Raw genomic sequence first — 16,937 nt, 5'->3', positions numbered from 1 at the left:
TTGGCAAATTCTCTGTTTTAGTTTGTCTGAAAATTCTGTCTCATATTTATTCTTGGAGTCAGTGGGGACGAAATGACATATATTTTAATTTCAAAAATGGATAAATTCCTAAGTGTGCTTTTTAGGACCATGTGAGGAGAAATGATAGGAAGGCTAAGAACCGAGAAAATGCTTGACTACACAGGTATCTCCCTTATACTGCCTTGCATTTGTCACCTCATTGGCTATACTGCATGAAATCCCACTGGTGACTTCTATTTAGCTTACCAGATCTCTCTCTTAAAGCAGCAAAATCCGTAGCAGTGTGAAGAGGCCAAAGCATGAATGCCTACTTAGTTTAACTAGGCTTTTCTGTCTCTTTATGGGACCCAGGCTTACTCAAAACATAAAATTGTTCACGGAAGGAGGAGAAAATCCAGTAATTTGGAAGAATTCTCCCAAAATCATGTTAGGAAGGGTCACAAAATAGACAGTTCAGGAGAGCCTGGAAACATTAGCCCTACTAGTACATGTCAAAGGCAAAGGTCAACTCCATTGCACTCAGACCAAGGAGGGCAGAGCTGTTGGTTCTGTTCAAACTTGAGATGTGTGTCCCTAGGAATATAGCTTTAGAGCCTCTTGAACACACAGATTGTTTACCTCCAATGACCCAGGTCTCCTGAGAACTTGTCCTGCACTCCCACGTGGGCAGTACCTCCGGAGCGCTGACGTCATCCTCACAGGCATTATCACATTTCTCTTAGGGCAGCTGTGGAGAGCAGGGCAGGCCCTGAGAACAGAGAGACACAGTAACAGGCTCCAAGCAAGCTGATATATTTTATCTTGAAAATGTCCTTTGCCAAAACCAGCTCCTATTCATACACCGTGCCCATTGTCTGAAAACCGGGCCACTGGGAAGTAGGTTCAAAGAGGGCGATGGCTATATTGTTTCTTTCCTTTGGCTCTTGGAATGACCTGATGTTGCAGATCCCATGGCACCTTAGAGAAAGGGAGAGGGGGAAAGGAGAGCCGGTCAAGTACAGCACACATCCATGAGAGGCAGTGGTGCCAGGGTTAAGAGCTCAGACTCTGGTCTGTTTTAACAGCTCTGGCAACAAAGGTCCAGAGGATGAAGGAATTAACCAGCCCCACTTCCCCGATGGCAATGCTGGGGGCACACAGCCCCACGAAAGGGAGCAGGGTCTGGGTACTAGGAGAGGACCCTGGCCAGGCTGCCCGCAGACTCTCCCTCATGTTGCAAGCCCCCTGGGGGAGAAAGGCAGACCAGTCAGACCTAGGAGGGAGCCTCCTCCCCACACTGAACATTGCACTCTGGCACCTTCAAAGCACCCTGGGAGCCTAGAATAAAAAGAGAACACAGCTGTTAGAGCAGGGACGTCTCACGGGCCCTGACCTAAGCTCTCAGTTGAAAAATACGAGAAAATAGAAAGATCAGCTTACCCCCTGATTTATCCGAGAGGGAAAAAGTAAAAATAAAAAATAAAGCATTGTATTCATTTACTTTCATGTTTCAGAACATAGGAAATACCGATTAAATTCCACTAGTAATAAATAAAATTCTTCCATTCTATTAGACTCGGTCAAAAAACGAATCTTCAATGGTGGGATTGCAAGTATTAGCAGGTGTACAGGGGACATTTGAGGGAGTTGGTGAGCCCATCCAATGCTCTAGGCTACCTCCATGAGGACCCTTGGCCCCCCAGTTTGGGCTAGAACTGAGGATTGAGCCTTCTGGTTCCTACTCCATGTCAGAGTCTCCCATCCTTTTTCCCAGCCCATGACCAAAGTCTTGGTGCCTTCTAGACCTTCCAGACCCTCTGGTCCCTCCCAGACCTTAGGTCTCTTCCTAAGACCCAGACTCCTCCAGCCACCCTAAGGTTCTCCCTGCTCAGACCACAGTGGGTCAGCGTGCCCTCGTCCTGCACCCCCTGGCCAGGGTTCACAGGCTCCAGGTGCCACTGGGCTGGCCTCATGCCCTCTGTCCACCTGCCACCTGACTCTCAGAGATGTTTTTTTGTCCATAACTATAATAGCATGTGTTAATATGCTTGATAAACACAGATTTTTGGCTTTCTCCATTCTAGATTTTAAAAATAGATTAAAATCTGGGGCGCCTGGGTGGCTCAGTCGGTTAAGCATCCGACTTTGGCTCAGGTCGTGATCTCACGGTTTGTGAGCTCGAACCCTGCATCGGGCTCTGCCCCTGGAGCCTGCTTCAGATTCTGTGTCTCCTTCTCTCTCTGCCCCTTCCCCACTCATGCTCTGTCTCTCTCTCTCTCTCTCTCTCTCAAAAATAAACAAATGTAAAAAAAGTTTTTTAAAAATCTTAAAATCTAAGAAACATTTTATGGAAGTATAACATACACACACAAAGTACACAGATTAAAGTGGGCAACCCACTAAGTTGTCACAAAGTGAGTGTAACCATCATCCAGCCCAAGACATAGAACAGGAAGCCACAGATAAACCCACCGCTAAACATGGTTTTGGAAATCTTGCCACAGGCCAGGTGGAATTGAGTGTCAAGCCCCTGTGCTATGTATTCTCCTACTTCTCATCTGACACGACCTGAAAGGTTTTAAAAATCTTGTACAGTTATGTCTTTTGCAGTGATCTGACTGCACAGAGATCTTGTCTCACAGCAGACTGAAGATTTCGAGAGGGCAGGGTCCTAGGTATCTGTTAGGTCCTCTGTAGGTAGAGTTTGAATAATCGAACAAATCTAGCCCTGGGCATGCAAGTGTCCCAAGCCCAAATCAGAGGCCATTAGGCATTATCTGTCCTCTGTAGATGTCACAGGAGGACAATTGACCAGGGTCCCTACTCAGGCACTAGAGCACTATTCCCTTGACCCTACAGAGATAACCCTGGGATGTAGAAAGTAGTAATCCAGTTCATCAATTCATGCAACAAGCATGGCTTAAACATTCTCTTTGGCCCAGGAAAGGCAACATAGGGCAGACACAGTCCCTGCCCTCAGGAAGAAAGCTGAGGCACCCAACATGTCAGGAAGTAGCAAGAAAAAAACCCTCATAGAATTCGAGCCACTGCCTCACCCCTTCTCCAGTCAGGCTACCCCCAGGAAGGGGGTTGGGGTTGGTGACCCAGTCGTAGATAGAAATGTACCTTCACCAGATGTCTTTGCTCTTCTGCAGGCCCTGCTATCCCGGTGGGTGTGGACGTGCAGGTGGAGAGCCTGGATAGCATCTCGGAAGTGGACATGGTACTCAGGGCCCTTGGTGGGGCAGCCTCTGGTGCGGAGTCCTGGGGTTAAGGTTCTGTGAGCACCCGTGGCTGGTGGGGCTGCATGGGTGCAGGCTGTCCCCTGGTTGGTGGAGCAGGGGCCGCAGGAAATAAAACGGGGACTCACTCAGTTGGCTCAAGTGCACTGAAGCCTAGAGCAGAGATTCTCAACTTGACGGGTAAAAGTAACTTGGGGAGTTGGTTAAATGCACATTCCTGGACCCCACCCTAGACTTCCTGAACGAGAGTTTCTGGGAGTGGGACCCAGCACGTTATATTTTGAACACACTCCTCAAGTGATGTGACTGGTGAGATGAACCACACGTGGAGGAGCACGGGAGGTGGACATTTTCGGAGCAGAAACTCTCCAGTGCCTGTCTTGAGCATCGCTCCCCTATGCATTCCTTGGCAGGGTCCACCGAGGCCAGGTGGTAAGGGAGGGCTCTTTGGAGAAGCCTCGTTTCAGCTAAGACTTGAAGGGTAAGAAGTAGACAGTGAGGGGAGCGCCAGAGCAAGAGCAGGAAAAAGGCCCCTGAGGCAGAAGAAACAGGGTTACAAACATAAACTAAAACAGTGCAGCACAAAAGGAGGAAGAGGTGGGAGTAGAGGACTGGGCAGGTAGGGTGCTCCCTTCCAGCCTAAGATGTATAGGTGTGCTGGTAAAGTAGAAGTTTGTGGGCACTATGCTCTGAGACCACCACCACTAGGTGTCTTTCCATCCTTGCTCCCAGAAGAGGGTGTTGGGGGGGCACTTATTTACTTATTTGCACTTATAACTTAGCACTCGCATCTTCTGGCTGCGGCAGAAGGGTCAGAGTCTTGGTCTAGGCATCAACTATGCAGGCAAGGAGACACTGTTTGGCAGAATGAGCTTTGAGGATGAAATTATAGCAGATATGCAGCTGTCCAACCCTTCATCCATTCATTCCTATGCCCCCCATTTTTCCATCCCGCAAATATCTATTGAGCGCCTACTATGTGCCCTGCCAGGCACTGAGTTAGGGCTTAGGGATTCAATGGTGGGCAGGACACACTTCTGCCTTCAAAGATTCTACAAGACCAATGATAGAAACTCTCTTAAACGGTTTCTATCGTTGACTGTACAGGTTTCTCCAAGTGTGCGCTAACTTGAAACTGAATGCTTAGCCAATAGGTAAGGAGCCCTGTGTGCACAAGTCGAGGTGAGAGAGAGAAGGACTTTGGGGAAATCCCGCCCTGCTGGCCCCCATGCCAGGCTGTCCGCCTTACAGCTGCGGGTTTCATTTGCAAAGCCTGAAGGATAGGCTGCTCAATTTCCTGGGCTCCAACCTCATGATGCACTATGAACCATTCTCTTTCCTACCATTTCCTAGCAGCACCATTGTTGCGGCCACTGTCCTACAGGGCTGCAGAACTGTCACCTCCAACTCTGGAAGCTGAGTCTGAGGTGTCTGTTACATTGGTTGATGATGAGTTGGCTGTAAGAAAGGAAGGTTTCTGGGGCGCCTGGGTGGCTCAGTCGGTTGAGTGTCCAACTTTGGCTCAGGTCATGATCTCACGATTCATGGGTTCAAGCCCTGTGTCAGGATCTGTACTGACAGCTCAGAGCCTGAAGCCTGCTTCAGAGTCTATGTCTCCTTCTCTCTCTCCCCCTCCCCTGCTCATGCTCTGTCTGCTTCTGTCTCTCAACAATAAATAAATGTTAAAAAAAATAAAAAGAAATAAAAAGAAAGGAAGCTTTCTAAGCATTTCTGTTTGGTGTCATCTTGGGCTCCCATAGGACTTCACCATGACCCTGTACCTGCGGCATTACTGGAAGGATGAGAGGCTGGCTTTTCCCAGCACCAACAACAAGAGCATGACCTTTGATGGCCGGCTGGTAAAGAAGATCTGGGTCCCCGATGTCTTCTTTGTTCATTCCAAAAGGTCATTCACCCATGACACCACCACTGACAACATCATGCTGAGAGTGTTTCCAGATGGGCACGTGCTGTACAGCATGAGGTAAATGCCCATGGGGTCACTGTTTCTTTGTCTAATGCCATTCTACTATGTATGATCAGTCTCTTTGGCCCTGAAGAGTTTATCGCCATGGTTGGGCCTGTGGGCTATACAGATGGTCCAAGTCTCCTGACCCCTGTTAGAACTTTCTAAAGATGAAATGATCACCCTAGTAGCCAGTGACTTCCCGTCATCTGGGATCTTAAACTCAGGCTAGGAGACTAGTTAGGCTCGAATGAGTTTGGGGAATCAATGCCCTTCTAGATACCTTCCACCCCTGAGAGCCTATGATTCTAGTTTGTTGGTAATAAAGATTAAAAAAGGTAACAATAGGGGTGCCTGGGTGGCTCAATCAGTTATGGGTCAGACAGGGTCAGGTCATGATCTCACAGTCCATGAGTTCCAGCCCCGCGTCGGGCTCTGTGCTGACAGCTGAGAGCCTGGAGTCTGCTTCTGATTTTGTGTCTCCCTCTCTCTCTCTGCCTCTCCCCCGCTCCTGCTCACTCTCTCTCTCTCTCTCTCTCAAAAATAAATAAACATTAAAAAAAAAGGTAACAATAGCTACTGTTTATTGAGTGCTATTGCAGATTGACTTGTGGACTAATGAGTGTTACACAGGCTTATTCCACATCTTCTTGGCCTGCTTGTATGCTTCACCAGAATTCAATGCTAATAGCCTTGGGGTGGTGGAGGGTGGGGGGAGGGCATAACCACCCAGGCATCCTTGAGAGAGGCAGCCCGCTGGCTGAGGGCAATGCCCAGAGAAGGGTGCAGGTGTGGGCCACTGACGGCCAACACCCTCAGTAGCCGGGACCTGGGCCATGTCTTATGGAAGGACAGAACTCTAAAAGTTAGGGTCCTGCAACTTAGATACTGGGATTTCCAAACTGCTGAAGTAGACATGAGGAGGCAGCTGCTCTTGGTCATACCAATAACTCACTGCATGATCCAATATGCTCTTTTGGGTTGCCTAGGATTACAGTCACTGCCATGTGCAACATGGACTTCAGCCACTTTCCCCTGGACTCCCAGACCTGTTCTTTGGAGCTGGAAAGCTGTAAGTATCCATATTCTTAATGACAGATCTTTGCCTTTTCCCCTGTCCAATCCTTGTGCCATTTTAGTAATGTGAGACCACGTACTGCCTGCCAGTGTTAAGACCTGTTCTCACCGAAGCTGGTGTAGGATTTCCCTGTTGTTTCAGCCTGCGTCAGAATCAAAGGAGTCAAATTAACTTATTTTCCTCTCCCCAAAGATGCATATACAGATGAAGATCTGATGCTGTATTGGAAGAATGGGGATGAATCCCTGAAAACAGATGAGAAGATCTCCCTGTCTCAGTTTCTGATTCAGAAATTTCACACCACTTCCAGACTGGCCTTCTACAGCAGCACTGGTAGCTAATGTTTGCCATGGTCTAATTCAAATGTGGAAGAAAATACATGAGAATTCTCCAACCTTAAACTTTTCCCTTTCTAATGAAAATGAATTTGCATTATTAAATAACGCATAGTTCTACCAAACATTAGCAGCACTTAAAAGCAGAGTTTTAAAAAGTTGCTGTCATGTCTCTCATGGCCAGAGGCAACCACTCCTAACGAAGTGGAACACACCCTTGCAAACATCTTGCTTTAATTATGTAATTGCACAGTTGTGGGGTCATGTTTTACATGCTGTTCGGTAATCTAGTTTATTTGACTTAATGATATAGATGATAGCTTTCCGAGGAAATGTATTTATTACTTATATTTCAATCTATAGATTTATTTTTAATGTTTGGTGTAACTCATCCTGGACCCTGGGCTGTGTCTGAAGTTTTGAGAGGATGCACTTGTCAGTCCCTTTCTAATCTCACTGTGAGCTCTTGTAGTAGTTTTCAGAGGGCTGTCATAATAAAGTACCACGGTCTGGGTGCCTGAAACAACTGGAAGGTATTTGCCACAGTTCTGGAGGCCAGAAGTCTGCAGGCCATGCGCCTCCCTTAGGCTCTAGGGGAGGAACTTTTTTTGTCTCTTACTAGTTTCTGGTGGGTGCTGCATTCCTCTGATGTCGGCTTCTGTTATCATATGGCATTCTCCCTGCATCTCTCTCTGTGTCTTCACATGCTGCTGTTTCTGTGTCTCTCTGTCCACACTTCCCTCTTCTCTAAGGACACCAGTTGTTGGATTATGGCCCACCCTAATCCAATATGACCTCGTCTCATCTTGATTCCATGTACAAAGACTCTATTTCTAAATAAGCTCACATTCACAGATACTGGGAGTTAGGACTTGGACATATCCCAATTCAACCCACGATAGCCCTGTGGTAGCTACAGGACCCTAGAGGTCTTCTCACTTAATTACTCTTGGTGTATTGGGAAGCCTAGGCTCCTGTGGAAAGCTTTTGTTCTACTTTCTGCCCCCACATGGCCACCATCTCCCTGTTCATCTGCCCCCCACACACCCCTCTATCCCCAACATCAAACGTGGAGAAAGTTCGAGCCTCAGTCAAGGTTGTGTTAGTGTTTAGACAGCTCAAGCTTTCTTCACTTTATGCCCACAGTGCTAGTCCTCATCCCTTTCTTCCCTTTTCTGTCGATATGTATGTCCACAGAATTTTCTCTTCTCATATCTTCTTGGTAAGTTCAAACCAACTCTCTTTCTAAGACCAATTTTAAGAATGTCTTACATAACTTTTTATTATGTGCCACTGTTTTTTAAAAATATTTTTTCTTTTTTTATTGAGGGACAGAGTGTGTGCATGCATGCACCCTCATGCACAAGTAGGGGAGAGGCAGAGAGAGAAGGAGACAGAGAATCCCAAGCAGGATCTGTGCTGTCAGCATATAGCCTGATGCAGGGTTCCATCCCACAAACGATGAGATCATGACCTGAGCCAAAATCAAGAGTCAGACACTCAACAGACTGAACCACCCATGCTCCCTTTTATTTCTTTATTTTAGAAAGACAGAGAGAGCATGAGTGGGGGAAAGAGGAAAGAGGGGGGGAGAGAGAGAGAGAGAGAGAGAGAGAGAGAGAGAGAGAGAATCTTAAGCAGACTCCACGCTCAGCATGGAGCCCAACATGGGGCTTGATCCTAGAACCCTGGGATCATGACCTGAACTGAGATCTGGAGTTGGGAGCCCAAAGGACTGAGCCACCCAAGCACCCCCAGAGTATACATTTTTAAGGATCCTGGTTTCTTCCTAGTGTTTCCAAGGCAACTCTCCCTGATTTTCTTCCAAGGAAAGGATAGTGGAATAGTCCTTAGCAGAATGAGGGCAACTCTCAGCCTTTCCAGAAAAACCCTGTGCAAACCTAAGGAACAATGTGATTTGCTTCATGGGTGCCAATTTAAGTGTGGAAAATCTGACATGACTGGGTAAGCGCTGTGGTATGAATAAAGGATTGGGAGTTTCTGTCATAGTTGAAGATTACTTTCTATTTATCCACTCCACTGAAAGCACCTACCTCATTGAAATAACCCAGGAACTTACACAGTAAACCATGTGCCAAGCTTCTAATGGACCCATCCTATTGTTCCAGCCTTTCCCTATTGATCCACCCCTTCCTTTCCCTGACTCAATACTAACTTTCCATGCCAGCCAGTTGGGCTTTGTCCCCTTCCTCAGCAGCATTTTTCTGGGTGCAGCCTGAGGTCCTCCTGCATCCAAACCATCAGGGCAGTGTGCTTGACAAACAGATTTCTGGGCCCTCTTGCAAGCTACTGAGTCAGCATCCCAGGCTGGGCTGAGATGGGAGTGGGGTAGGTGTGTGCACACAGTTTCAGTCCACCTTATACATTTATTCTGTCCTTGCCACCATCTGTGGTCCCAGTGATTGGGTATCGATTTTGTGGATCATTTGAAGCCTTACCATTTTAGTCCTTGTTTACAACCACTCATCTTGTGATGTATGTGGAGGTTGGCTCAGCTGATAATCTACAACAAAGGGAATAGTGATAAGATCCCAGCTCTGCGGGCTCCTGCCTCTCTGGTATTGGAATCAATAAAAAAGAACCAGTCCCCCTGTCTTAGGTTCCTGAGTTGTGAGTCCTCAGGAAATATGGTCCTGGTTTGCAAATAACAAATACCAAACAAGCAGCTAAACATAGATCTCTCTTTCTACCTTTTCCCAAAGTGCTGTGGAGAGAAATTAGGTAACATTGAATAAATAAATGTGTTTATAGGAGAGAGGGCTTCGATTTTAGAAAGGAGATATATTCTATTAAGTCAATGATCATTCACTTTGAACTTTCTGCTGGAGATGAGAGCAATATGGGGGAACCCAGGGAAGGAGTTTGTTTTTGCCTCTCTCACTGAACCTCATGCACTTCCTCCTGTGTCCCCCAGGCTGGTACAACCGTCTATACATTAACTTCACGTTGCGACGCCACATCTTCTTCTTCTTGCTCCAAACCTATTTCCCTGCCACCCTGATGGTCATGCTGTCCTGGGTGTCCTTTTGGATCGACCGCAGAGCTGTGCCCGCCAGAGTTTCACTGGGTAAAAGCATGTGATAAGGTGTGATAGGGTGGTTATTTTTTCATAACTGATCACTGTAAAAAGAAAAAGTAGGGGCGCCTGGGTGGTTCAGTCGGTTGAGCATCCGACTTCAGCTCCGGTCAATATCTCGCAGGTGATGAGTTCGAGCCCTGCGTCGGGCTCTGACAGCTCAGAGCCTGGAGCTGCTTCCGATTCTGTGTCTCCCTCTCTCTCTGCCTCTCCCCCACCCATGCTCTCTCTCTCTGTGTCTCAAAAATAAAGATAAACGTAAAAAAAAAATTTTTTTTTAAAGAAAGAAAAAGTAAAATCATTATTCAGAGTTCTTAACTGATTGGCTGCCAGAGCCAAAAGGAGCAGACTTTCCTCCTGCTTCTTGCCCTCACTGTTCCCACACTGCTCTCAGCTTCCTAGACTATTTTATGAAAACCACAGGGAGCTACAACTGCATCAGCTTTGCTCGAGTCATTTCAGAAGGAAAAGGCTTGTCTGGGGAATAGATGTCCACTACCAGCAGTCTTAGAGCTCACTACGTTGATGAATAAGACAATTCTGCAAATGCCAAAAACTTATTTTGTAAATACAAGAATTTTGTTTGCTGGCCTTGTTTGCATAGAGTGAGAGTTTGAAAGCAGGGCCTGTATCAGGAGACTTGGGGGGAAGGAAAGGGCTGTATGCCCTGGAGTTGTGGTTTTAGTCCTTGCAGACCCTAAATTCCAGAGTGAACCGTAACAGCTCATCATTGTCAATCTGGACAAAATCAGGCTGGGCTCCCAGAAATGTGAGGGTTTAACCTGCAAGGCACAGGGAGCAAGAAACTAGCATGCAGGCTTCCGGGAATTTCCACAGTCTTCAGAGACTTAACGTGGCCCAGAGAGAGAATGAGGCCATTCCTTGTGGTGTGGGAAGTTTCCTTTAGTGGTGTCCTTTACTCACTGTTTCAAATTCCACATCTGGATGGGTCCTCCGTGAAGCCCTGCTGATGTGGTCAGCCATATCGCAGAGACCCAGTCCCCCAAGGGGCGTAGAATGAAAGAGGACCAGCAGTGAGCTGGCCAGGAGGGGGGCTGCCTGCTGCCTGTGGGGCAGATCCTCAGCATGGATGTTTCCATGCCCCGGGGGTTTCTCGTTAGATTTAAGAGATGGAGAATATAACACGGTGACTCAGTGGACTGTGGAAGCAGTTCTGTACCCTTGTTGGCGGCTGAACTAGAGCTGGATGTTGCAGGTATCACCACCGTGCTGACCATGTCCACCATCATCACGGGCGTGAACGCCTCTATGCCCCGCGTGTCCTACATCAAGGCGGTGGACATCTACCTCTGGGTCAGCTTTGTGTTCGTGTTCCTCTCGGTGCTGGAGTATGCAGCTGTCAACTACCTGACCACGGTGCAGGAGCGGAAGGAGCGGAAGCTCCGGGAAAAGGCGAGACAAGTTTCATTCATTTCCTGTCCTAGCTCAAGCTACTGGTTGGATGAGAATGGCAGGAAGGAGGGTTGTGTGTAGAAAAGGGCGATGTTTATGCAAAAGGAGGGATATCTATTTTAGAGTAGGTTCTAGCTTCTACCACAAAGGATCCCAGAAAGCAGAAAGTCTTTGGATCAAGACTAGGAACAGGAAGACTTGGATCCTTAGGTCCAACTCTGCTACTTATACTGGGCTTCCGTTTCCTCATCTGTAAAAATGGTATAGCTGAACCCTCACGTCGCCTTCCTCCCAGGGTTATTGTAAAGATCTCATGAAGTAATGTATATAAAAATTATTTTGAAGCTGTGGGGTTCTAGAGTATCTAGTATAGTATAGTATCTAAAGCATCTAGATAGTATAGTATCTAAAGTGTCACTGTTACTATTGAACATGTTTAGGGAAGGTGCCTCCATGTCCTATGACCAGACAAGGAGAGTTCTAGAGTTGAACATTCCTGTGTTTATCTGCGCTCTCACCCAGTGAAAATTCAGCCACATACACCTTTAGCCTTTAGACTCATTGGAAATACTATGCTATATACACTGCACTGCAGTATATTAACCCATAGCATGAGATACAGTGGAAATGAGGAATTCAGGCAATGTGCATAGGCCTTTGGCACAGGGAGGGAAAGTCAATTCCTTTCGTATTCAGACTCTCATTAATCGCAGTAAGAAATAAAATGTCAACTTGTTAACCAAATCATTGCTCATCATCGCACCAATCGACATGGACATTCTCCTAAAAGGTATAAAGATCAGGGGATATGAAAATCCCACATTTATGCACATCTAGGTGGCTAATAGCTCCTTAACATAAGGGGCTTTTAAATTTTAGGAAAAGAGGATGTGTTACCTTTTCAAAAATAGTCTTTCAATGCCCACATCATACGTGTTAAATATTTCTACACTGCCTCCAAATAGGCTAAATCGTTTAAGAATTTATTTTTAAAATTCTATTCAAACCTTTTCTACTTTAGCATTTGAGTGGTATGCACTCAGATTTTCAATAATCTGCTCATCGGTCACTGTCAAATGATTTTGGATTATATTTAAACAATTTTGATTTATAATCAAATGAACTTCCCCATATAGAGCTGTTGAAAAAAATAACAAGCCTTCACCTGACAAATATGGGCTCATGAATTGTTGAATGGTGCCAGCTAGAAGCCCACTCTTTGCTGACTCAAATTTTGGAAAGAAGTGAAACCATTTCCTTCCTTAAAAAAGGCATTGCTGGGGCGTCTAATGGGCTGAGTTGGTAGAGCATGTGACTCTCCATCTGAAGGTTGTGAAGTCAAGCCCCACATTGGGCATGGAACCTACTTAAAAAATAAAATAAAATAATAAAAATGCATTGAAGGCACCATGACCTTTTATGCTTTAGAATAAGGACAATCTCCTACCTAGTCATCTTTTGATTCATGCACAAAGAGGTGGAGACCCACAACTGGAATGAGAATGCGCAGGTTTAAAGTTTTGACTCTGACTCTAGCTATGTAATTTCAGGAGAACTATATAGCCTCTCTGGGTCTTGGCCTCTCTGCAGTTGAGAGCATGTGAACTCAATCAGTGATTCTGGACCCCGGCTGCACAGTAGAATCACCTGGGGAGCTTCGAATTAATTCGTTTAGAGTGGAGCTTGGGTGTGGCCATTTTAAAGAGCTCCTGGATGATTCTAATATGCAGCCAGGGCGGAGAGTCATTGGACTGAGTGATCTCTGGAGATCCTTCTAGTTCTGCCTTTCTGTGGTTCTGAGTAGCCAGAGGGCTTTGCTCTCGGCCCAGGCCACCTCCTCTGCACCTCCACAGGGTCTAAACATGCCTGCCACCTCTCTTGTGTTTGCTGCCTGCAGTTCCCCTGCACGTGTGGAATGCTTCCTTCAAGAACCATGATGCTGGATGGAAGCTACACTGAGTCTGAGGCCAACAGCCTGGCTGGGTACCCACGAAGCCATATTCTGACAGAAGAAGAAAGACAAGACAAAATAGTGGTCCATCTGGCTGTGAGCAATGAATCCAACTCCTCTAGGAAGAAGGGGCTTCTGAAGGGCCAGATGGGTCTTCGCATCTTCCAGAACACCCATGCCATTGACAAGTACTCCAGGTTGATATTTCCTGCCTCCTACATATTTTTCAACTTAATTTATTGGTCAGTGTTTTCCTAGAAGTCCCGATACTATGCTTGGGAAAGGACATAGACATCTATGGGGCCTGGCCAGCCGTCTGAGCATGGACCTGCTGACCACTCTTCCCTCACCAGACGGAGCAGCTGCCCCTGGACCACCAGATCCTGGACCACGATGGCAGTACCCCCTCTCAGAGGAGCCCAGGAGCCCTCCAGCTCCCCTTTCCCTGACCTCATGGGTTTGCTCCTCATTAATGGTGTGTTCTGTGTCCTATTTCATGCCTCATTGGGACTGTCTTCTTCTGTTCTTGTGTGTAAACAAGAGCACAAGAGCCCCCCCCCCCATAAAAATGACTCAAATGCCTCCTAGATATTCTGATACCCTAAGGAAGCCCAGGATTCAGTTGTGAAGGGACAAGGAAGAATAAAGGGCAAGCTTAGGGGCTTTATGGATAAGAGACAGGAAATAGGATTCAAAATAGGAATTAAAAAATATGTAAACCCGTACAACTAGATTAAGTGCCTACCTAGGAAGGAAAAAAGAAAAAAGCTCAGATCCCTGATTGGAAATGATTTGACCTGTGTGAGTCTGGCAACTCACAGGATTTTGCAATCCATTCAATCATTTGTTAAATATTGAGCACCCACCTTGTGCCAGGTACTGTGAAAACGAACAAATAGAAGTCTCTTTTCTCAGAGAACTTCTCTAAGCTTGCAGTCATTCTACATATGGCAGAGGGTACTTCTGCCCTTCTTTCTCTCCCAGCCCCCACTTACCCCATGGATCTGTTCTGTTTGCTGGTGCTTTTACTTCTATGTCTGTCTAGAAAAGCACTTTCTGTCTCCTGTGAGGCCCTCCTAAGGCCAGCTTAATACTTCTTTCTTGGAATCTCCATTCAGGGCAAGTATAGTATTGGGGAGAAGGCCAGGGATTTGAGAACGGGTGATAACAGAACTTGGTCTTGGAGAGGAAGGAGCCATGAGTCTGCTGTGGAAATGTGTTCCACATGCCATCCTACCTCCCTTACTGGGCTTCTCCCCCAGCAGACAGATGACCTCAACAATTCCTGTGTCCACCCCTGCCCCCGCCCCAAGGGTGGGCAGAACTGCCCCTGCACCCTGGAATGATTTCTCCTTTCCACAAGGAATTGACTTTCCTCTAATGTGGCTAAGCTCAAATTAGGAAAGCAATATGATTTATTGAAGCTATAGTAAGTTGTGAATGACCATTCCTCTTAATCCTATTTTAGGTGTTTTCTAGTTAACTCAAGTGAACCTCTAATTAGCAGTATTTATGGAAATATAAAGGATATGATTTTGAGAAGGGGGCCTTTTCTTTAAATCACAGCACTTGGAATCAGAGGGCTGATCTAGGGAGTAGGGAGGGAATGCCCAGCTCAGATTTCTTGTTTAATAAAGAAGTTGTTCTGCTCTGTCCCCTACCTGCTGCCCCTTCTACCTTCCTGCTCAGGGTCTGAGCATCTAGTCCTTTGGTCACAAGTATACAAATGGTACAGGAAGAGAGTATAACCCTGCCTTAAATCAAGTGAGCTCTGGCCTGTGGAGTCTGCTTTGCAGCTCCTGACTTCCAGGGGCAGAGCTTTTTAGTTCCTGAAGATTAGAGCACAGGTAGGTACCAGAGCCTCCTGAAGTTTCAAGTCAAGGGCCTGTACATCCCTGATCTGCTCACTTCTCCCGCACCACAACTGCCATACAGTTGCCCTATGCATCTCCGCTTCTCTGGTCCTTCCTTTCGTCAGTTACCCACCCATTTCCTTTCCTCTGTTCCCATACCCATTCCTGTGTGATCCTGGTCCCAGACACCCCTTTGCTTCGCCACTCCACTGTCCCTGTTGAGACCCAGACTCACCATCTCTGGCCACCAAGCCTACCAGTCCAGAGGCTGTGTGATCAGGACTGGGATTTGAGGAGTTAAACTCTCAACAGGACAGCCTCCAGGCAATAATATGGCATAGATTACCTTGGGCAACTGCGAGTTTGGGAGGTTCCCAAGACCACTCTCAGGTTTAATAATTCACTGGAAGGACTTTCAGAACTCAGAGGAACCATTATACTCACAGTTATGCTTGGATGTGGCAAAAGGATACAGATTAAAATCAGTGAAGGAAAGCAGCATTTAGGGCAGGGAGCAGGAGAGACCAGGCACAATTTTTAACTATTCTCTGTCAGTGAAATCATGCAGTTAGTGCTTATTTCTCTCAGCAATGATGTTTGACAATATGTACCAAGTATTGCCAACCAAGAAAATGTACCCAAGTCCATCAAGGTGTGCAGAGTTTTTATTAGGGGCTGGCCAATGTAGATACAGCTAACTGCCCACCTGGCTGACCTTAGTCTCGAACCCTTTCAGAGGTTGAGCTGACAACTCTTATCCTTAGGCCTCCATCATAAATCACACTGTTAGTATAGACTATCTGGCTTGACCCAAGGCTCCAAGGTAAAGACTCTCCTATTAGGCAGTATATCCCAAGGGCTTAGAAATTACCTCCAAGGAGCTGAGGCTGACCCAAACCCTTTCTTTCGTCAAGGCTAATCCTTTACTGCACAGCAATCTTTGTAAATTACTTATTGTTAATGCTGATCGTTGGGTTGCTATTATAGATTCATGCAACAAACATTTTAAACATGCCTTGCACTGGGATGTTCAAATTAAGAACAAGCGTTAGTTGCAGCTGTCAGAGAGGGTATACATATATAGAGGACAGTGTACACAAATATCTACAAGTTAAAAAGTGTTAAGTGCTACAGTAGTGGTTCAAAGTGTAATGGGAGTGCAGAGGAAGGAGAGAATGATTTCTACTGGGAACACTGGATCTCATGGACAAAACACCCCTGAGCTGCCCCTTGAAGGTTGGAGATTTGGAGATGAACATGCTAGACGCACATCACACATGTAGAAAAGTACGTACTGGATCTGTGCCGTCCAATATGGTAGCCACTAGCCATGTAGCTATTTAAATTTAAGTTAAATTAAAAGTACGGTTCTTGCCACTGCACTAGGCACATTTTCCAAGTGCTCTTCTCAATTGCCGCACATGGATAGTGCAGACCTAGAGAATGTTTCCGCAATCACAGAAAGTCCTGTTAGATAGTGCTGCTGTGGATGAAGGGGTCAGCCTGAGCAGGGGCATGAGAGCGGCAGGAAAGTCTAGGGCTGCACAGTGTAAGGTTTGTGGGACAAGTCATCTGTTTTTGCTGGGTCCTAGGCTATGGGAAGAGGAGGTGAAAGACCAGCACTTTCCACAACACTAGGGTCATGGCAGGCTTCCCCCATGCCAGTGCCAACAAGGACAGCGCCCCCTCCCTGGAGTTGTCTGGCCCAGAACCACTGGGTTTCCTAGCCTCATGGACAGATGAAAGATGAAACTATGAAAAACAAGGATTGTTGGATGATACAGGGCATCTGGACTTGTTTAGAAATTTTTAGTCTCTGTAGATTCTGGTAGGCCACAGTGCTACTCAAAGAATAATTATGTTGTCATTAAATAGATTGCTGTAGTTGTCTTATTTAATTCCAATACTGCTCTGCTTCTATGTTGTCTTCATAAATTGAGGCTCATATAACATGGTAGCCTGTTCACACTCAAAAAAATAAAGATGTATTTTAACTAGCTTA

At 46.3% G+C, this 16,937-nt stretch overlaps 1 protein-coding gene across 1 annotated transcript in view; it reads left to right on the top strand.

Moving 5' to 3' along the window:
- GABRR2 (gamma-aminobutyric acid type A receptor subunit rho2) overlaps positions 1 to 16,937 on the top strand; it is a 44,377-nt gene extending 27,440 nt beyond the window's left edge. Inside the window, exons 3-9 of the mRNA XM_025925278.2 lie at positions 3,156 to 3,223; positions 5,003 to 5,226; positions 6,198 to 6,280; positions 6,479 to 6,619; positions 9,557 to 9,709; positions 10,935 to 11,131; positions 13,029 to 16,937. Coding sequence (XP_025781063.1) covers positions 3,156 to 3,223; positions 5,003 to 5,226; positions 6,198 to 6,280; positions 6,479 to 6,619; positions 9,557 to 9,709; positions 10,935 to 11,131; positions 13,029 to 13,340 — 1,178 coding nt within the window. The 3' untranslated portion in view covers positions 13,341 to 16,937. The remainder of the gene's footprint in view (positions 1 to 3,155; positions 3,224 to 5,002; positions 5,227 to 6,197; positions 6,281 to 6,478; positions 6,620 to 9,556; positions 9,710 to 10,934; positions 11,132 to 13,028) is intronic.

Source organism: Puma concolor, chromosome B2 (genome assembly GCF_028749965.1).
Source record: "Puma concolor isolate L17-30 chromosome B2, mPumCon1.1.hap2, whole genome shotgun sequence".
Lineage (NCBI taxonomy): Eukaryota > Metazoa > Chordata > Mammalia > Carnivora > Felidae > Puma > Puma concolor.
The sequence above is the reverse complement of the archived record's forward strand: the minus strand, read 5'-3'. Positions and strand labels throughout refer to the sequence as shown.